The following is a 21,276-nucleotide window of genomic DNA, read 5'->3' as shown; positions in this document are numbered from 1 at the left end:
AACAGAATTTGAGTAGCTCTCTATTGCAGGGAACGGAAGGGGAAGGAATTGTGAATGTGCCTGGGGTGGAATGGAGGTGGGGATTAAAAGAAAGTGAAATATTTGGTCAATCAGTAATACCCACAACTGAAAAATCAGGATGTAGCAATAATAGAAGAATCAGCTAATGAAAGACACCTCATTGTTATAATAAAAAATATATCTGACCAACAGAGAGGTAGTGCCCTTGCTGTGGTTTGGAAGACCTTAACCATGAGCACCAGCTTCTAAGTCAGGCACTTTTCTTTAGTAGTTAAAGCCTAGGTGCCCATTAGATCCCACAAGGGGACTTTTGGAAAATTCCTGATGCCCTGGCCCCACCTCAAGATTCTAATTTAATTGGACTAAAGTGGGACCTGGGCTCCCAGAATTGAGAACCATTCCTTTACGTATGTTACCATTTAATTCCCCAGAACAGTCTTATGGGGTACATATCACTGGTTAGTTGGAACTACGTGGCTCATTGTAGAAAATATAGAAATGTAAGAAGAATTTGTTAGCTCATCATCCCACACTGAAGAATTTTCAAATGTATTTGAGAATCCTGTTACAACTGTGTATTATTTCCTTGAAAATATAAGTTCATATTAAGTATGTTCTTACATCATTGAAGATTTTATAAACACAATTTTCATGATTATACAATATTCTATCATGTAAATACACTATAATTTCCTTATGCCGTTTTTGTTGTTAATCATTGCATATTGTTTCCTTGTTTTATTTTTGTTTTTCAGTGTGTAATGCAATATTTAAAATCTTTTACGTGTAAGGATTTTTCAAACGTCTTGCATTTCTCCCTTAGGAGAGCTATATTCTTAGCTATAAAATTAATGCGTTGTGAATATAGGCATTTTTGTTCATTTGATCGTGGTTTTGTTTTTGTTTTCTCCCCCACCCCATCTTGGTTTGTTTTGATGGATGGGATAGCTAGTATTTATGAAATCAAATTCATCTTTTCCCTTTATGGGTTTTTACTTGACCTTGAATTCTATCCAAGGTACAACAAATTTCATCTATGTTATATTCAAGTATGTGTGTTTGGAATTAGCTATCTAACTTAAAATTTCCCAAATTGTTTAAATTTTCCTGCTATCAGTTAACTGATGCCCATCCTTTAAATATTGAAATGACATAATTATCAGATGCTAGATTTTGTTAAATACTTCAGTCGGTTTCCTTCATTAATCTTTCTCTTTTTTTAATGTTTATTTGAGAAAGACACAGAGAGTGTGTGTGTGTGCACAAGTAGGGGAGAGGCAAGAGAGAAGAGAGAGAGAATTCCAAACAGGCTCTGCACTGTCAGCACAGAGCCCACCGAGGGGCTGGGAACTCACAGATTCTGAGATTATGACCTGAGCCAAAATCAAGAGTCAGACACTTAACCAACTGAGCCACCTCAGCGTCCCCTTCATTAATCTTTCTGACTATATCAGTTATCAATTTTAGTAATAATAGTTTACCTGGGTTCTGTACCGTGTTCCAGCCATGTTAAACCTGTCACATGTATTTTCAAAACTACCTGTTGAAATATAGGAACTGCTATTATATTCTTTTACAGATGACAAAACTGAGGCTTAAATAAATTAAAAAGTTGGCCAAAATGGTCACATTATAGTTAAGTCAGGATTATAAGTTCAGCATTCCAGATCCAGCACACACTCTTAGCCATTATGTTACACAGCCTCCCCATATAATATCAAACTTTTATTTATTTCTGAGAGAGAGAGACAGTGTGAGCAGGGAAGGGTCAGAGACAGAGAGGGAGATACAGAATCTGAAACAGGCTCCAGGATCTGAGCTGGACGCGGGGCTCGAACCCACGAATCGTGAGATCATGACCTGAGCCGAAGTCGGACACTTACCCGACTGAGCCACCCAGACGCCCCTAAAATTAATTTCTTTTTAATGGATTGCATTGTATAAAGGTCAAGCAATGCAGGAACATATAAATGGTAAAAATCCTGCCGCCACCCAGTTTTTCCCTCCTGCTTCCATAGGCTCACTTCTTAACAAATTAGTCTGTTCATAGAGATTTTTTCTTTTTTTTTTTGTGCCAAGCATCTGGTTTTTATTTTTTTTTCTTTTTGTACATATAGAATTTTCTATGCATATGCTTCAAAGAACATTTTCCCCAGTTTTTTATTTTGAAGTTATCAAACACATAAAAATGTTAAAAATGAGCACTCATATATGTGCCGTATACCTAAATCACCCATTTTCCACTTTTGCCATATTTACTTTCTCCCATTATAGATTAGTAGGTAGGTACGGTCTCCCCCAAATATTCATGACACTCGTCCTTAAATGTTTTGTTCTATTTCTCCTAAGAACTAGAGCATTCTCCTACACAACCACAATACCATTTGTTGCCCATTTCTGACCCAGCTTATTTGCATTATCTGTCTGACCTTTGATTACAGTAGCCTTTGAGACTAATAGGGGTTTTCATATTTGTTTCTGTTTTTATTTTTTCAGTCTATTTTCTTTTTGAGAGAGAGAGGGAGAAAGAAAGAACATGAGTGGGGGAGGAAGAAAGAATCTCAAGTAGACTCCGTGCTGTCAGCACAGAGTCACGGCTCGAACTCAAAAACTGAGATCATGACCTGAGCCAAAATCAAGGGTTGGACACTTAAGCAACTGAGCCACCCAGGTGCCCTTGAGACTCTAGTTGTTTTTAGTTCCTTTCTGGGTTAGAGATATAAAAACAGTTACTCTGGCTTTTGGAAATGTCATGAATATGCCCCTAGTTTCCAGCTATGTCCTGAGTAAGCTGAGAAGTTCCTTTAGGGTCAAGTGCATCTCACCTTTTCATCTGTTAGAGAAAAAAATGCTGGGGACCAGGCAGATCGATATAAAGGGTATGACCAAGGCATATTGCTGACTGAAATGAAGTGGCTTCTCCTGGGTTGCTCAAGACTTCCCCCATAGCCCCACAGGTAAACAAGTGTTTCTTCTGTCATTTATTACCAATGGCAGCTTGTCTACGGACTTAAACCTTTTTCCTCACTGGTTTTCCTTATTGAAGATGCTTTTGAAAATGATCCACTGCCTTCTCTAGCTTGTGTCACATTGACTCCTCTGATCCTAGATTTTTCCCTGTATTTATATCTTGAATCTAATCCGTGAGTGTCTAGGTGTTTGACAAATGGCTCCAGGAATCAGGAACCTCACCTGTGTGGAAGAGAGCCCTTCCCTTTGCATTTTATTGACAGTGGTGGTAGCGCCTCTAGAGACCTCAGTGTCACAAAAAAGTATTAGTACAATCAGTATTTTAAACTTATGGAATTCTTCTCGTGGTGATAGAAATGTCATGGGGCGCCTGGGTGGCTCAGTCAGGTAAGCATCCGACTTCGACTCAGGTCATGATCTCACGGTTCGTGGGTTCGGTTTGGTCCCTGCATTAGGCTCTGTGCTGACAGCTCAGAGCCTGGAGCCTGCTTCGGATTCTGTGTCTTCCTCTCTCTCTGGCCTTCCCCTGCTCTTGCTCTCTCTATCTCTCTCGCAAAATAAAAGAAACATTTTAAAAAAAGAATTAAAAAGAAATGTTCTGAAACTAGCTGGTGAGGATGGTCGCACAACATTTTGAATATACTGTGGGTGCCTGGGAGGCTTAGTTGGTTAAGTGTCCGACTGTTCATTTCAGCCCAGATCATGATTTCACAGTTCATGGGATTGAGCCCCATGTCAGGCTCTGTGCTGACAGCACTGGAGCCTGCTTGGGATTCTCTCTCTCCCTTTCTCTACCCCTCCCCTGCTCATGTGGGCTCTTGTGCTCTCTCCCTCTCTCAAAATAATTTGTTTATTTACTTAAAAAAAAATCAGACATTGTGAATGTACTGAATGTCTCTGAATTATATTGAAAATGGTAATTTTATTTGTATTTTACATGATTTAGAAAAAGCCTCCCTTTCCCCTCCTAGTTCTGGGGGCGGATACTGACGTGGGTTCTTTGTGCTGATAGCCCTTGGAATGGAGAGAGCCCCTCCCCACCCTGGGGAGTTTCCTGCCTCATAGCTAGTTCTTAGGCATTCCCATGAGGACTAACCGTTTTAAAAAGCTCCTCTGGCAAACATTTCATGCCGGGCCAACCTTCCCTGTCATGCTGACTGCTCCCCAGATTCCTCTTTGCACCATGGGTTGATGCGTATTCAGAGCATAAAATTGTGGATTAGCCTCAGTAAAACATAAGGAAATGGGCAAGTCTTCTGGGATTTACTCCTTAAAAAAAATTTTTTTGGTTCAGTGGAACCAGTTCTTATAAAATATTGTATCTTAAAATCACAATAATCAGACACAAATGTGTCACCTTCCACACTTGTGCCCTTCCCAGCAGCCCTGTGGGATGCCTCTGGGCTACCTTTGAAATGTACTGTTCCAGATCAGAGTTTTTTCTTTACTGCTTGCTTTTTATTTGTTTGTTATAAGCATCTTAAGAAACTTTAAACAAAAGCCTCTTAAATCACATGTAAAAATTAAGAGTTGCCAATAAACAAAATCCATATTCTCTGACATAACCTATAGAGCCCCTGAGAGAGACCTGTGCATGATGGGACAGTTAAACTGGATTTGATACACACACATGCATACCCATAAGCATCTGTAGTTAATTTTTAGGGAGTATCTTAAAAGTACATACATGTTCATAAGAACATATAGATAAAAGAAGGAAGTGAAAATCACTTTTAATCTCACTACTTTGAATTGAAATACTCTTCTATTTGAGGTGCACACACGTGTGTGTGTGTGTGTGTGTGTGTGTGTGTTTTACAGCTAAATATTAAGTATACTATCTGATTTTATCCCTTACCATTTTTGCACTAAGTGAACATATGTCTTTGAATCTTTCTTTTTTTTTTTTTTTTTTTTAATATTTTATTTATTTCTAGGAGAGAGAGAGAGACAGCATGAGCAGGGGAGGGTCAGAGAGAGAGGGAGACACAGACTCTGAAATAGGCTCCAGGCTCTGAGCTGGCAGTCAGCACAGAGCCCGACGCGGGGCTCGAACCCACGAACCGCGAGATCATGACCTAAGCGAAAGTCGGACGCTTAACCGACTAAGCCACCCAGGCGCCCCTGTCTTTGAATCTTTCTAAGTGGTGAATGAGAGCTGTGATTTTTCATTAAAATTTTTCGTAAAAATAAAACATGTTGGTTTATAGACAGCTTCTAACCCTGTGCTATTTATCTCTTCCGTAGATTCTCAGCGAGAATTCAACAGTAGGCCAGGAACAGGATATGTACCTGTGGAGTTTTGGAAAAAAACTGGTACGTGTCTATCTGATTCTAGGTCACGTGTACTCACTAATTTGTGCAAGCGCGGAGCCCAAGCTTGGGGGAAAGGCGGCTGTCTCATAACTTTTCCCTCAGAACTCTAGGCTCCTGCCTCTCCCTCTTCAGCTTTCCCATACATCTTTACTGCCTCTCATGTTACTTTGCAGGTCAGGAATCTGGAATGATTCCCTATAGTCCATCCAAGTCCTTTGCACACCCTTTTGCTGGGCCACTCTAAGGCATTAAGTAACCAATTTTTCCTTCCCTGTTTATATGCCTTATTTCTGGGCATATAGCTCAGTTCATTTCTGCATGTTGTCTTCACTCAAACCTACACACACTGTGTCCACGCACTACCATATTTGGTTCATTTTGGTCTTGGAACAGCCGCCTGCTCTTCTTCTCACCTTCATTGTCCCCAGTTTTGTCAAGACTGTTCTTGGTGGTCCTTATTTTCTAGAAGACTAAAGGAGAGCGGGTCTGCCTATTGTGATAAAATAGGGGAGTTAACACCATGTCCCTAATCCTGCCCTAGTCCAGAGACGATCTGCCTTCTCCTTTTTTAAATTTAATTAATTAATTTTGAGAGAACGTGTGTGTGGAAGGGGTAGAGGGAGATAGAGAATCTTAAGCAGGCTCCATGCTCAGCATGGAGCCCAATATGGGTCTTGATCCCACAACCCTAGGATCATGACCTGAGCCAAAAGCAAGAGTTGGATGCTCAACCAACTGAGCCACCCAGGTGTCCCAAGCCACCTTTTCCTTCTAGTCTCCCTTTTCCAGTACTATTTTTTTAATTGAGGATTTTTTAATGTTTATTTATTTTTGAGACAGAGACAGAGTATAAGCAGCGGGGACAGAGAGAGAGGGAGACACAGAATCTAATGCAGGCTCCAGGCCCTGATCTGTCAGCCCAGAGCCTGATGCAGGGCACGACCCCACAAAATGCAAGATCATGAACTGAGCCGATGTTGGATGCTCAACCTACTAAGCCATCCAGGCACCTCAGATGAAATTTACTTCTACAAAAGTTAATAGGTGACCTTCACAAGACTCTTTTAGGAGCATCAAGACCATAATAAACAAACAGACAAAAGATATGAACAGATTGTGAAAAATGAGAATAGACATACTACTGATTATTTGTTCTTCCTGGCAGTCAGGAAGGTACAAGATGGGGGCACCTGGGTAGCTAGGTTGGTTGAGCATTAAACTCTTGATTTTGGCTCAGGTTGTAATCCCAGGGTGTCGTGGGATAGCATTTGGGAAATATTTGCAGTTGGAAACGGAAATGTGTATTATTAAGAAGTAGGATAGAATTATGGGAAATGAAGAGAGCAGTTGTTAAGGTAGAAAGAAAGAGGGGCACCTGGGTGACTCATTCGGTTGAGCGTCCAACTTCGGCTCAGGTCATGATCTCATGGTTCGAGGGTTCGAGCCCCGTGTCAGGCTCTGTGCTGTCAGCTCAGAGCCTGGAGCCTGTTTCAGGTTCTGTGTCTCCCTCTCTCTCTGACCCTCCCCTGCTCACACTGTCTCTCTCTCTCTTGCTCTCGCTCTCGCTCTCTCGCTCTCACTGTCTCTCTCTCAGAAATATATAAAACATTTTAAAAACATTTTTTTAAAAAGGTAGAGAGAAAGATTTCCGTGCACGAGATCTCCTTGATAACTAGTGATTTCCTGCTTGTGAGATATTGTTGGGTTAACTATGGTTAAGAGCCAGAGTTTGGTGTTGAACCAGCTAGATTTGAGTCCTTCTCTGCTTTGGTGTCATCTGTGACCTTAGGTGACTTTAGCAAGGTAGTTATTCAAACTATGACTCTTATTGATTGGTCCTTAACCTGAGAGGAAAAAATGTACTTCAGGGTATTGTTATGTTGGCTTAAGACACCTGTATCTGCTAACTAAAAGAGGCTTATGATGGGTAGCTATGGTGGGCCGCAGTGGACCTGTGTGGGTACCGGGAGTAAAGGAAGCACAGAGTCAGTGTCAAGTCAGTTCAGCATCATCCATTGTCCTTTGGGGTAAAAATGTTTTTTTTTCTCTCTCTCTCTCCCTTTTTTTTAATATTTATTTATTTTGAGAGAGAAAGAGAAAACATGCGCACATGTGGGTGAGGGGCAGAGAGAGAGAAGGAGGGAAAGACACAGAATCTGAAGCAGGTTCCAGGCTCTGAGCTGTCAGCACAGAGCCCGATGTGGGGCTCAAACTCAAGGACCATAAGATCATGACCTGAGCCGAAAGCAGACAGGTAACCTACTGAGCCACCCAGGTGCCCCAAAAATGTTTTTTTCGTAAGGCTGGAGTGATAAGATGGCAGCCTAGAACACTCTCTTTAGATCTTCTTTGAGCCTAGGCCATGTGAAAGAACCAAGCAGTAAAGGAGTTTCTTTAGGCTTCTGGGTTTTCTAGTTCTGTGGACATGGGAAGGAGGTCTTTCACTTTGGGACTTGGAGATGAGGCTCACTGCGAAGAGTGTGCCATTTGGAGTGTCCGTCCTGTGGAAACCAAGCAGGATGGCAGTGATGGGAAGATGTGTCAAGAACCAAGTGGGGCGATGGTGACTGGACCAGTCTTTGGAAGCCCAGGCTCCTGGCGTGCCCAAATCTGTATCTTCAGCCCATGCTTCTCTGCCAAGTTCAGTCTTCTGAACCTAACTGCTTCCTGGACATTTGTGTCTGGGTATCCTAGGGCACTTCAGTCTTCTCACTAGCCTCCACATGGCATTTTGCTTGCTATTTGTTACATTTCATGACTCTGCCGTTCTCCACCTTCACCTTCACCTCCAGACCCATAGCTGCCACCAGCCTCATTCTGCCCCATCCCTTCCTCTGTGCCACTTGCTCCTGCCTAAATTCAGTCTCTTCTATCAGCTGAATGTCTTTTGCCCCTGCCTCTCCCAGACCCTCTGCCTTCAGTCTTTTCTGCTTGCATAGAACCCTTCAGGAGTTCAAGTTTTCTCTAGAAAAAGGGCTAATAACATCCTTAGCATGGGATGCAAGACTTTTCCAAAAATTCATTTCCACTTACCGTCTCAACCAAGACACGTTTTCTTGATCCTTCCCTGCCACTTGTAGAGTGGAACTCCTTGGAACTCCTGTACTGACATACCTTTCTACTTGATCACAGTTAGGAGAATATGGAGTTCATCTTGGTCCTCTAGGTATCCCCAGCCCACAGCACAGTGCCCACTTCCATGTACACACCCAACAAATGAATCCATGAACACACAAGTGAATAAAAGTGAATGTGTATGTCTTATGTTAAACCCTCTGTATTTTGGAAAAAGTCCTCTTGTTTCAGCTCTGTCTCTTCTTGCAAGTGATAGGGAGTGGGAGGGAAAAGATTTCTCGGCCAGTTAATTTTACTGTCACTTTCTTCTAGAAGAAGCTGTGAATAAGGTGAAAATTCAGGCCATGTCAGAAGTACAGAAAGCCGTTGCTGAGGCAGAGCAAAAAGCCTTTGAAGTGATTGCAACAGAGAGAGCTCGGATGGAGCAAACCATAGCGGACGTCAAGCGGCAGGCCGCAGAGGACGCCTTCCTCGTCATAAATGAGCAAGAAGAGTCAACAGAGGTCAGAGTTCTGGTAGCTTTGGGGGCTGGGGCTGGGGCGGCTGCAGTGACCAAGCCCTCAGTTTTCTTAAGTGATGGGAAGTAAGACACAGCAGTCCACTCTTGAACTAGATGACTGTAATTTTTATCTAGTACCAGAAGAATTTTGTTTCTTAATTATTATATTCTTAAACATTATTATATTAGTTTAAATTTTGAAAACTCAGCCTAAAGAGAGAGTTTGTGGAATTGCATAATTATGGTGACTACCATCGACTAGTGGGCTCGCCGTGTGCCACAGACAGTTAAGCACGTATGTTGCCTTTGTGATCCTCACCATGACCCTGTAAGGTAGGGATTGTTGGGTTCCGATTTTCCAAAAAGGAAACGGGGGCTTACGGAATTTAACTGACATAATCCCGCAGTGCTGAAGGCAGGGTGCAGGGGCCCTCCTGCATTTGGTCTATTTATAAAGAGGATGGTTCTTTTATGGATTAAAGTGACAGATTGGGCAAATGTGTCCACCTCTCCCAAGACCCCAGGCCCAGGACTCAGTGATGTTTGTATACAGAATAGTCTTGTACCATAGTGAGGACTAAAGTAATCAAACTGGAAAGAAAAACGCATATGACACAAACATTCTAACAGCCCTTTGGAAGGTAAAGTTCTTCTGTAACTTTCATTTCAGTCATCTTTCAGCTTTGAGACAAGTCCTGAAACAAGCCTGTTTCTTTAAGTAGGCAGATCCATCTACCAGCTGAGACATAAACAACTGGGTGGTTTTTGTTGTTGTTTGTTTGTTTGTTATAAACAAGAGAAACGTTATTATCTCATCCTATGTAAATGGTCCCCGTCAGTGTAGCAGTGCCAAGCCTAAGTATTGTGTAACTATCACAGAGGATGTTGGAAAATTCCTTATTGTAGCATCCCAATAAGGGCACTGAATTGTAAGAAAATAGTTCCATTAACCCTCTTCTTGCCTTTCTCCCCGGCTACTTTTTCTTTAGAATTGTTTCTGAGCAGGGATGTCTCTGTTGTGTTCACTTCTGTATCTGTAGCCATCCATATCAATATCATTATCTGTTTGTGTTTACCGGCTTTTATATCTGTGTTTACCTTTGACTGTGTCTGCCTCCAAAAAGGAGTGTAGCATTTTGGCTAAGAGCATGAGTTCTGGATCTAGACTGCATGGTTTAAATCTCAGCTCTCTATTTACAGTATTGGGCTGTTAAGGACCTGTAATTTTCAACAGTGCTCAAAGAGGCCTGCAGGTGAGGCTTGCACCAGCATCCATCCCAGGCAACTTTCCAAAACAGGCGTGCTAGCGGGACCTAAGCTGTAGGTCAGTTTGCATCTGGCCAGATGACCTGAATTCCCTTTATCCCATTCAGAAAATTCTTGAAGTCCAGCAGGCATCTCTGGAATTCTTATTCTCTGAGAAGTAGTGGGGTATAATGGAGGGAACTCAGAACTGGAGGTTAGGAGCCCTGAGTTCTAGTCCCACTTCCCCCTCACACTGGCAGTGTACCCCTAAGGACTCAGTTTCCTTCTCTGTATAGTGTGTAGCAGCCCCTGGCCTGCTGGTCCCATAGTTTTACAAAATCTAACGAGATCAAAATTGTGGTTGTGGAAGCGTTTTTAAATTGCAGTGCACTGTGTAGACAGAAAGGATTTTGTTACAGTGTAAAAACAGGTATAAGCTGTGGCAGCTCCTGCTCTTATAGAACAGCTGCGTCCTCTGAAGCTAAGGCTAGACCCCAAGGGTCTGCTCTCGGGCAGAGGGCTGGAGTACAATGTCTCCTCGTCTCTGCCACAAGGCACCTTCTGTCCTCAGCCTGGATTTCCTTGCAAACCTAATGGACTGACTATTGACTGTAAGATGGGTAAGCATTTCCCCTTTGGGCCAGGTTTGCAGTAAGGTCAAGGAGGCCTGGGGAGGGTCCCAGAGATTTTGATAAGCCCCACGTCATTCTGGTACCGGTCGTCCCAGACCACACTTACATTACACTACAGGTATCCCCTGCTTTCTGAAAGTTCGCATTACGCCTTTGCTTTTACAAAAGATGTACATTAGTACCTATTTTCATTTGCCAAAAGAAATCTGAGGAGTATTTTCACTTTGATGAGAAAAGGCAAAAAACAAAAATAGTGTTCAGCATTTGTTATGCAGTGAGCTGTTCTAGAAGCAGCACACACCCTGAGCAGCAAAAGTGGCCCTGCCAAGCTGCTTCCTTGGGAACTACACCCTCAGTCAGCATCCAGCTGTGAGAGCTTTGAACTGGGTTTGTGAGCATCTGTGCTTTATCTCAATTTATTTTGTGCATCCATTAGCAAGATGTGTCCTAAGGAAAAGCCTAAGAGAAAGTATTTTCTGGGTCTGGGAATTTTTCCATTAAATTAATGCTAATTGCTTCTCCACTTTCCGCTATTTCAGCTTACAGAAGTTTCAGAGGAAGGCTCCACTTCCAGATAGCAGGGGAACCTGTAATAATGGCATAGACTGATGATCTTTGCTTAACAAAGGAAATTCTGGAATCCCCTTTCAGAGTTACCTGGCCAGTAACTCATAAGGTTTATCACCTCTTTCTACTCGCCACAAAGGACTGTTTGCCACATGTGTTCCTCCAGCTTTGAGAAATGCAGACTTGAAGGGCAGCTACAACAGTAATACATGTTTTGCCTTATATCTTGGCAAAAAACCCTCATTGTTGTCAGGGAGGAAAAAGCCACAGGGAAAGGGAACCTAAAATGTCCTTTTTACTCTGGCTATTCTGGCACTAACCACGTTCTTCCTGCATTCTCTGTTCTTGCCTCTATGGGGGCCAGTTATCTTGTTTTATTGTATCCCATAAATTCAGAAATAATCTATTTTAAATATATAATGGCAGCCAAGGTGAAAGTACTAGTGGCTTAATACTCTTTCCCCATTTCAGGGGTGCCTGGGTTGTGGCTCAGTTGGTTAAGTATCTGATTTTGGCTCAGGTTATTATCTCACCGTTTGTAAGTTCAAGCCTTATGTTGGGCTCTGTGCTGACAGCTCAGAGCCTGGAGCCTGCTTTGGATTATGTGTCTCCCTTTCTCTCTGCTCCTCCCCTACTCACACTTCTCTCTCTCTCAAAAAAAATTTTTTTTAAATACACTTTCCCAGTTTGAGATGTTCTCCCAGGCTTGGACAGAGCTAGTAGAGGCTCTCCCATTCAGCCAGAGCTGACTCATTGGTCTCTGTGTTTCCACAGTGGCCCCATGTAGTCAGTAAACAATTTCTTCCCCACAAGTGATCATGTTCTCCTACAGCATCGTTTGGAGTCAGCCTACCAGGGTCAAAAGGATGAAATTATCTGGAGTATAGTTTGCTTGAGAATCTGTAAATGTAACCTGAGAAAGCCGTTGGCTGCCTGTTCTGGGCCTCTGCCGTAGGTGCTGGGGAAGTTTGGGCCATCCCGAGTATATTTCCTGACAAGCCAATTGGGTTTGAAGAGCATCTGCAATCCTTTGTAAGCGCTTTGAAACTAAACTTGTACATTGAGTCTGGTGGAGTCAGGAGGTCCAGGTTCCAGGCTTGGCGCAGCCGTGTAATCACTTTATAGCCTGAGGTGTGTCCCTGCCTGCTGGCTCTTGGTGTCCCATCTGCACAATGCAAAATGTGGGCTAGGTGGCCCCAAGCATGTGTCTGTTCTTTTATACTTGAGTAAGTGTCCAGATTTCATTGGGGATAGTGTCTTTCTTCCCTGAGGGGACTACGGATTGGTCAAGCCCAGCCTCCAATCGGCCTCTGCCATTCTGGAGAACCTAAGGTCGGGGAGGGGGGGGGCTGGGGGGGTTGCCAGCTAGCTGGTGGTCAGGTCCTTCCTGGTGCCTGGCAAAGCCTTGCCTCTTTCTGGTAGTTTCACCTGGCCAATGTCAGAGGCTTTTTCCCTTGTCTGTGAGTCCCAGAGGCATCAGGGGCAGGCTCACTGGAAGTCATTACGGGAGCCTAAGGGAAGGGAGAGTTCCAAAGGGCAGGTGCCAGGAGTCGCACCTGGTGGCCTCCTTCTTCATGACGCTGCTTTGCCCTTCTTAGTTGACTGGGGGAAGTGCAACGCTGTCTGTTCAAGACTGTTTTTGCTCCTTTCACAACTGCTCCTTGTAGCTCTAACCAGGTCTCAGCTTGGCTCATCCCTTCTGTGGAAGTAGTACTTTCTCAGTTGGTGCTCTCCCTCCATCACCCCGCCCCCCATGCATCTCTGCCAAGTCCCAGCAACACCTGTCCCTTCCCCGGCAAGTGCAAGGAGTAGCAAGAAACCTTCCAGGCCGCTGAGTTCCCAGGAGTGGCGGGCCTCCGTTAAACGAATCAGAAGCAGTCCCGTGACTCCCAGCCCACCTCCGACAGGACAACGGGCACAGAGGAAGTAGCACAACTACTCACTCCTGTTTGCCCATTCTGGTCCCCTAACAGGGGACTTTTCTTTAATGGAGCAGGTGGTGTTAGTGGAAACACTCAAGATCATTCCTCTGTTGGGAAGAACGAGAGAAAAAAAAGTTACCTAAACACAGGTGTACAAGTATGGTGTCGGGGACCCCGGGACAGAGTTTGGTTTGGTCGCTGAGGATTAAATGTGAGTCAGAACAACGAGTGGGTACCTTTGGCAGGCGGTGAGAACTCCCACCTGCCCTCCCCTGGCACCCTTCATCTTGCTGTCCCGCCAGCCTGTGGTAGGGGGCTTTCCTCTCAGATGAAGGAATTCAGAGAGGAGGGGGTGTTCCCCGCGCACAGGCAGACAGCAGCAGAGGCAGGACAAGCCCCGGTACGCATAGCCTCGAATGCCACGCTCCCCCCACGTAGCGCAGCTGACCGGTGGTGATACGCCTACCCCACAAGGTCCAAGCGGCTAACCCGTGCCTGTGTCTTGCAGAACTGCTGGAACTGTGGCCGCAAGGCCAGCGAGACCTGCAGCGGCTGCAACATCGCACGATACTGTGGCTCTTTCTGCCAGCACAAGGACTGGGAGCGGCACCACCGCCTCTGTGGCCAGAACCTGCACGGCCAGAGTCCCCACAGCCAGAGCCGGCCACTGCTTCCTGGAGGGAGGGGCTCCTCAGCCAGGTCCACCGACTGCAGCGTGCCGAGCCCGGCTCTGGATAAGACCTCGGCCACCACTTCACGCTCCTCAACGCCTGCCTCTGTGACAGCCATCGACACCAACGGACTCTGAGCCCCAGACTCCCTTCCCTCTGATGACCTCACAGCGCAGCAACCCATGGCACAGGGGGCCTGGCGGTTTGAACCAGTGCAATTAGCTGTTGGGTCATCAGCACGGAGTGCAGCCGAGGCAGGAAGAGCACAAGCCCAGCCAGCGCTGCTCCGCAGCCCCTCCGGACACCTGTCTACTTCCCATGTGTCCTCGGGGTGGGGGGCGGGGGGGGCTGGTGCGCCATTCTCTGGGCACATAGGCAGCTAGCCAGAGCCGCTCCTTCTTCCTTGGCTTCCAGGTTTGTTCCTGTTCCCGCTGAAACTGGTGTGGCCATCCCCTTCTCCGTATGGACCACCAGCTCCCCTCCCTGCCTCTCGAGGCAGCAGACTGTCAGGTGCCCAGCTGGGCTGGAGGGGGCTCGCCCCACGCACTGCCGCCTACCCTGCCCTCCTCCTGCGGCAGAAGCCTGGAGGCTGACAGCAGGCTGCAGAGGAGATCCCCTCCGACAGGGGTGACCCCTCTTGCCCTGGAACAGCTCCTATAACCCCGTTTTCACCTTCAGCAGATGCCACTGGTGAGCCCCACCCGGACATGGGTAGGCGGAAGCAGCACTCAGGACCCTCTCCTCGACCCTGCTGTTCAGACTTGTTAGGAGTATCAGAAATCACAGGAAATAAGTCACCATTTCACTAAAAGCACCCGTAATGATGAAAAACAAATAAACTTCCTCCAAGCATCACAGATCATTTTGGACAAGATTTTCCAACCTGGCTTGCTACTTTAGTTTGGGACCCATTTTTTTCTCTCTTACTTGATTTTGCTTATGCAGAAATAGTTTCCAGCGCATGGATTGGTCTGAGGGAGAATGAGACTCAACTGTGGATAGTCTGTTCTCTCTGAGCATGTTGGCCAAACTAGTATTGTCAAACCATTGAATGGATTATCTTTTGGAAATGCAGAACCTTTTGTCACCGCTTGGCTGTTTGCACAGTCGTCTTGTTCTGTGTCCCTTTCATCTCAGGCCGCGCATGTCCAGATCACTGTGTGGATCTTGTCGTGGTCTCTCTTTGGCCCCTGTTGAGCTATGGTTGTCCCATAGGATGTGATGTGTTGTGGCTAGGACCTGCCTCAGCAGTCGAGGCCTGCTCACATCTCAGCAGCCTTCCTGGACCTGAAAGAATTCTTCAAACCTCGTCCATAGTACATGTGACGTCAGTTTATTATCAGGCATACAATCTCGGTTTCCCTTATGGTATCTATTTGATACCTTCCCTCTCTGAGCTAAGAAAAGTTCTGTGAAATGTCACAACCATTTTGAGAGCAGCCACCAATTTCTCTTCCCATCATCAGGGAGTTTTCCAGATTCTTACTGGCTTTCCAAATGTGACATCGCCTATACCCCTTTTAGAATATTAGGAACTGCCACACATATTCTTCCCTGCCATTTGTGTTTTGTTGGGAGCCCAAGTACCCTGACCCTCTCACTCTCCACCTCCAAGCCTCCAGTGCCCTCTTGCCCCAAGGAATCAGTTGGGGTGAGGTGGTTGGCCCTGCCCCTGCTGGCCCATGAAAGCCCAGTTTTAGATGACTACCTTCCGTGCGCTGACCAGAGGGAAATAAAAGCTCTGTCTTGTCAAGGAAAAGAGATCAGCGTAGTAGCGTTGTCCTCACATACAGGTGTATCTTACTGTGAGAACTTTTCAAGTCCCTAATTTACCTAAAGATTTTCTATCTTACAAAGGAACTCAGTGCCAGGCGCCTTTAAATACCTGGATTTCCAGTGTATAAAAAGTATGCCCAGAGAATGAATAACAGAATAATGTTACTCATTAAACTGGAACTCCTTAAACTGCAGCAGTTGGTGGGGCATCCTGACTTCAACAGGAAGGAAATTAGTACCCTGGGCAGGGCTAGCCTACATTTACATGAGACATGGGGTGTCCCATGAGTAGGTCATGAAGCCTATAAACCAGAGCAAGAGGGTATCTCATGGTACCTGTTGGGTCTGTCCCCAGGCCACTGTCTTTTTATTGGCGAGATGAACACCTGGACGGGTTCTTTAAGTCTTCAGTTGGCCACAGGACTAGCCAGGGTAGCCCAGGTTTTTCCTGTTTCAAATAAAGAGCCAAAAGCAGGACCCACTGTCATTTTCTGTAGCTAAGGTTTCAGGTTTCAGGCTCCAGGTTTCAGCATGCGGGTCCTAGCTGACTGTTGTGGGCTGTGGTTCTACTGACCGCGAAGTTGGCAGAGTGACTGATGCTGATCTAGACTGCTTTCCTCACGTGCTGCCCAGAGGCCACGCTGGGTAGTGGTCCACACCGTAGTTCATTTCTCAGACCTTTTGCTGTGTTCATTTTGGTCACTTTCACATCTAGGTCGATAGGGCATCTGTCCAAGACTTCCCATTTAGGCGTAAAGAATCCCTTTCTTTAGCTCCCTCCTCTGAAATTCTCCTGCTGTCTGGGTGAGAGGAGGAGGGGCACTGCCTTGGGGTGGCGCGGGGAGGGGGTTGAAGGAGCAGGGGTGACTGAGTCCAGCTTCCCCGCTTGGTCTCCAGTGTCTGCTCACCATCCCAGCCACCAGACTTGGAGTACAAGTTCAGGCTGCCCGCTTCCATCTACTTAGACTTAAAATATACAGTCAGGCTGTTAGAGAATCAGTCTTTATAGTTAATATTTGGGGGGACAGAAAAGACAGGGGATGGGAGTGGAGGTGTTTTCAGCACAGTCACAAAGCGAGTGTGACATGTGCCTGCCCACCCGTCAGAGCACATCTGGAGGATGAGGCCATTGCTCAGCATCGCCCACTGAGGGACACTGAGGAGTGATGGGACTTCATTGTCCTCCGCTTGCGAGAAATGGTTGCAGGGACCAGAGGAGGCCAGAGTGGCCAAACTGGGAGCCATCTTTAAATGTCCTGAGGGATGGCCGAGGGCTGAATCTTCACACCCTCAGTCGCCCTTTGGGTCCCCACCACCTGCACCATGCCTGACTCCGCCCGGTGGTGAAAATGGACTCGAGAAGAAGTTGGTCCATTCCACGTGCTCAGGAATAGGCAGCCCACCTTGTGAGTTGTGAGTGGGAATGGGACTTCCACTTTGGAAGGTCCCTGGCAGCCGCAGGGGTGGGCCTCTAGCAGATGTGCTCAGTCACAGAGCGAGTGGATCTTGGACTGTGCTGAGTCATACATGTCTCAGCGGATCGAAGTCTGGAAACCACACACATCTACCCGGCACAGATCGGTGTCATGTTGGCTGCAGTGTGGACATCCTTTGCCCATCTGGGCCTGCTAGTCCCCCAGGAACTCCTCGCTTCTTGGTGTCAACATGAACATCTTCAGCTTCTAGACAGAAAATTTACACTTTATTCTCTATGGCCTTGTTCCAAAGTCAGATTGATCCCCAGGGCTGTCACCTGCTTGTAAGGGTGTAGACCTTATTCTGGATATTTCAGAAGCTGTCTCAGCAAGTGGAATTGAAGGTTCAGCAGGACTATTGGAATTGTGTGGTAGTGAGTTCTTCAGAACGAAAGCATAATGACCAGGTAGCCATTTGTCCTGGAAACTGTAGAAGGGGTTGTGGATTGAATAAATCACTTAGAATACATCTTCGAAGCTTTCTTCAGAACTGGTATCAGAACCAGGTCAGTAGACCAAGCCAACTTAGTTTTGTTTTTTTGTTTTGTTTTTTGTTTTTTAAGCTATTTACAGAGAACTGGGTGGTGGCATGTTTGAACCAAATGTAAGAAAAGCCACAGGGACCTGGACTGTTCCAGCATGGGCCAGAGGGCCAGGTGTCCCGGAGGAGTCTTGTCTGGAATGGGAAGCGGAGGGGCTGGGCGAGTCAGCCCTGACTGTCTATTTCTTATGAAACCAAAACATTGAATGCCTGCCTCTTTGCCCATATGCATTGACATGCTCATTTCCAAAGATGATTGTGCAGGTGACCTTTTCCATCGTGAGCCAGGAGAAGGTTGGGAGGCCTGAGGGTGGACCTTGCATCCCCCTTCGCTCCGCAGCCGCAGAAATGGCACTTCCCCGGCAGACCCCATCTGGTCAGGCCCACAACTGCCTAGTGTACACTCGTTGATGCTTATACCAAATAGGGCATGTGCGGCTGGTGGCTGGCGGAGACAGCCCTGTCCCTGCATTGGAGTTGGCAGAGAGAAGCAGCAATAAGCATTAGGTGAATGATTGAAAGTGCTATTTGGCTCAGCGGCCTTTGGTCTACTTTCACGGCTTTCCAAGTTCCCAATGAGGCTACAAAAGCTCCATCCATAAAAGAAAGCCAATAATGTAAATAAAAAACTATGCCTCCAAGCGTGGATTTTAAAGGGGGATGATGAATGTGAAACCACCCACAGGATGCGGTAGTCTGGTTTTTCTGTGCTTTGTCATTTTACTCTGATAGCAATTTTTGTTACTTAACTCTGTGCATAACTTATTTAATGTACTGTATAAATGAACCAAAACTGTTAAATATGTATTTAGTTTGTTCTACTTAAAGTAGTCAATAAAAAGGCTATATTCCTTTTCTGACTCGGGCTAGAAGGGGGCTGGGAGGGAAGGTGGTATATCCACCGGAAGACATCCATCTGCCTGTAGGCTTCCACATACACCCCCCTGTTTTGGGGGGGGGGGCTCTAGTGGCTCCCGCAGTGGCCTAAAGAACACCCAGGGGAGTGGAAGCCGGGTGTACTGCTGAGGAGCTGCATCCAGCCCAGCCACGACGCCTCTGGGCAGCGCGGAGGGTCCCAGGCCCAGCCAGACTGGTGGCCCGCTCTGGGCCGGTGGATAGGGACAGCGACAGCTTACAGACACTCCCGGTTCCTCACTGGGGAGTGAGCTTTCAATACAGAAAGTGAGAAATAGGGTAGTGGCCATATAGGTACTTTTTTCTAACCACTCTTACATATTTCCTTAGAAATTTTTCACATACCTGGACTTGTGAATATTCATTCCTGTTCTTCGTACACGGATGTTAAATCACGTGAGTTCACTATTTCCTTCATGTTCACTTACTTAGTGGTTGTATGCTCACATTGGGGCTGTACTTTTTTGGACTCTTTCCCCTCCTGTCGAGTAATTGGATTGCTTTCAAGGTTTCCCTGTCCAACATACTGAAGTGAGCATCTTTCTCTGCATGCTTTGTTTCTTTGGGATAGGTTTCCGAAGTGGGAGTTCTTAAACTGACCATTTCTTGTATCCTCAGGGAATAGGTTCAGACTGCTTTCCCCGAAAGCCCACCAGCTTGTGGTACCTCCAGCAGGCCGTGTGTAGTACTTTGCATGGCTCTGAGGTGGTCTAACCAGCTGTGATATGACCCAGATTGGTGCAGGCACACCCGTGCACACCTGGATGTTGGTCCAGCTTCCTGGCTGATGACCCAAGGCCTCACTTCCCAGGCTCCTGGTCCCATCCCCCCTCCTGTGACCCAAATACCCATCCTTGACCTCTGCCCTAGACCTACTTCTATGTGGTCTTGCCCTAGGAGACTTGTGGGCGCCACCAGCTTCACAGTCCTCCAAAAAAGCAAAGGGAATGATCTTGGGGTAGGTAGAAAGGGCTGGGTTGTGGCCATGGCCCCAGAAGACAAGGAGGCGGCTTTGCCGTATGATCTTTCATGCAGATGGTGCCAACTGCCAGTCTCTGGGCAGCTGCCCAGCACTGCAATCCAGCATTAGAACAATAACAAGATCTCAGCCTTGTGACTGTCAGCCTTGCACAAAAGTACATTTGGTGGACAAGTCAGCAATCCACAGTCTGCTTTAGCTCTGAACAAAAGATCCTAGGGACTCCAGTGATAGTAAAGTAAAATAACTATTGGCTATAGAAATCGACTAAAAAATTTGCCATTATCCTAAAACACCCAGATGCTGGATAAATTCCAATGAATGTACTTTTAACTGTATTGCTGAGGTCACAGATGAGGAAGTCTAGGGAATCCCCAAAGGCCAGGAGAAAATTAGAGGAGTACAGCAAACCAAAAACCACAGGAGTAGTTGAACACAAAAGAGGAAACCTGTACTGCCTGGGGTCAGGAGAAATTGGAGTGTGAGGGATTAACTGCCTCATGGGTGGGGGGCAGGCAGTGTGAGGCTCTGAGGGGCTTTGAGCCTCTACAAGATGGAGGAGGAGATCTGAGGCCAGTCCACTGACCCAGGTTACTCTGGCTTTAACCTCAGTGAAAAAGGCAAGCAAGGAAAAAAAATCTGTCTGCAAAGGGAACTATACAGAACACTCCGCCTGTCTGAAGGATGAGAATCTAACCAAAGACAGGTCTGTTCTCTCCTGGGGCTGTGGTTCAGATTTTCATACTCCTGGGGCCAAAGCACTCCTGGGCTGAGGAATTAAGATGATTCTAGGCTTGCAGATATCTCCTGGTGTCTGACAGAAGCAAAAATGCAAATCCACTAGAGAAAAAATATCAAAAATATAAATCATAATATGGCAACCAATTATAAAGTGTCCCAAAAAATTACTGAACATCCAAGGGAATGAACCATTATGAGCAAAATCAGCAAGAAGAGTAAACAATTGATTTAGACCCCAGGGATTTCAGATAGTAGTATCAGATACAGACTGTAACTATGAAATCTCCAAAGATGGTGCTGGAAAAAAGTAGCAAAAAGAGACTAAATAACCAGGCAGATTGGAAAACCAAATTCTGGACCACTCTGCCGAGTAATACTCTGCACGACCAGACAGCATAGTAGATGAATCTGAAAGCGAGTGAAGCATAGACAAGGAGATGGAAAATAGGAGAGAGTTGTTCCTTCTGGAACGTGTCAAGCGGAGAGCCCTTTCAAATTTTACCAAGCATGGAGTCAAGGAGCCTCCTGACTTGTGTTTCTCAGTATGAAAAGGGAAAGAATTGGCCTGAGATGATGATACAACCTCACTATGAGCAAATGCATCGATCTGAACTCTTCTTGCCCGTCATTGCTGGTTTCTTACTGCTAGGTTTTTAGGGTCCTGAGTTGTTACCCTCTCCTCGCTGTCCTCCCTCCCAAGAGGGTTGCAGGGAACCCACAACAAACCACCCACCAACCCCCTCTCCCGTTGCCCAAGAGAGTCACTGTCTGGTGCTGGGCGCCCTCTTGTGGAAAGAGCCCAACTTGCTTCCTGTGTTGCCTGCAGCCTGCAAGCCAGATTCCTGTCCGGGGCACACCCCAACTTTTCCTTTCTCCTTTGCACCAACATTTTCTGCCTTTCTGCCCCATGAGTTCAGCTAGCATTATCTGG

The 21,276-nt window shown here is 46.1% G+C and overlaps 1 protein-coding gene across 3 annotated transcripts in view; it reads left to right on the top strand.

The window, feature by feature from the left end:
- The window catches only part of CBFA2T2 (CBFA2/RUNX1 partner transcriptional co-repressor 2), a 47,248-nt gene extending 28,683 nt beyond the window's left edge, over window positions 1–18,565 (top strand). Inside the window, exons 8-11 of one of the 3 annotated variants that reach the window (XR_013336306.1) lie at window positions 5,239–5,307; window positions 8,695–8,885; window positions 13,756–14,428; window positions 14,600–18,565. Coding sequence is in view for 2 of the 3 variants with exons in the window: in XM_077769318.1 (XP_077625444.1) it covers window positions 5,239–5,307; window positions 8,695–8,885; window positions 13,756–14,055 (560 nt within the window). In the remaining variant the exon portion in view is untranslated. Of the gene's footprint in view, window positions 1–5,238; window positions 5,308–8,694; window positions 8,886–13,755 lie in introns of all 3 variants that reach the window. The other 2 variants (XM_077769319.1, XM_077769318.1) reach the window with 2 other exon arrangements.
- Window positions 18,566–21,276: the final 2,711 nt, after the last annotated feature.

The sequence above is a fragment of the Crocuta crocuta genome, unplaced genomic scaffold (assembly GCF_008692635.1).
Source record: "Crocuta crocuta isolate KB4526 unplaced genomic scaffold, BGI_CrCroc_1.0 scaffold445, whole genome shotgun sequence".
Taxonomy (NCBI): Eukaryota; Metazoa; Chordata; class Mammalia; order Carnivora; family Hyaenidae; genus Crocuta; species Crocuta crocuta.
Note: the sequence above shows the minus strand (reverse complement) of the source record. Positions and strands in the feature narration are given on the sequence as shown.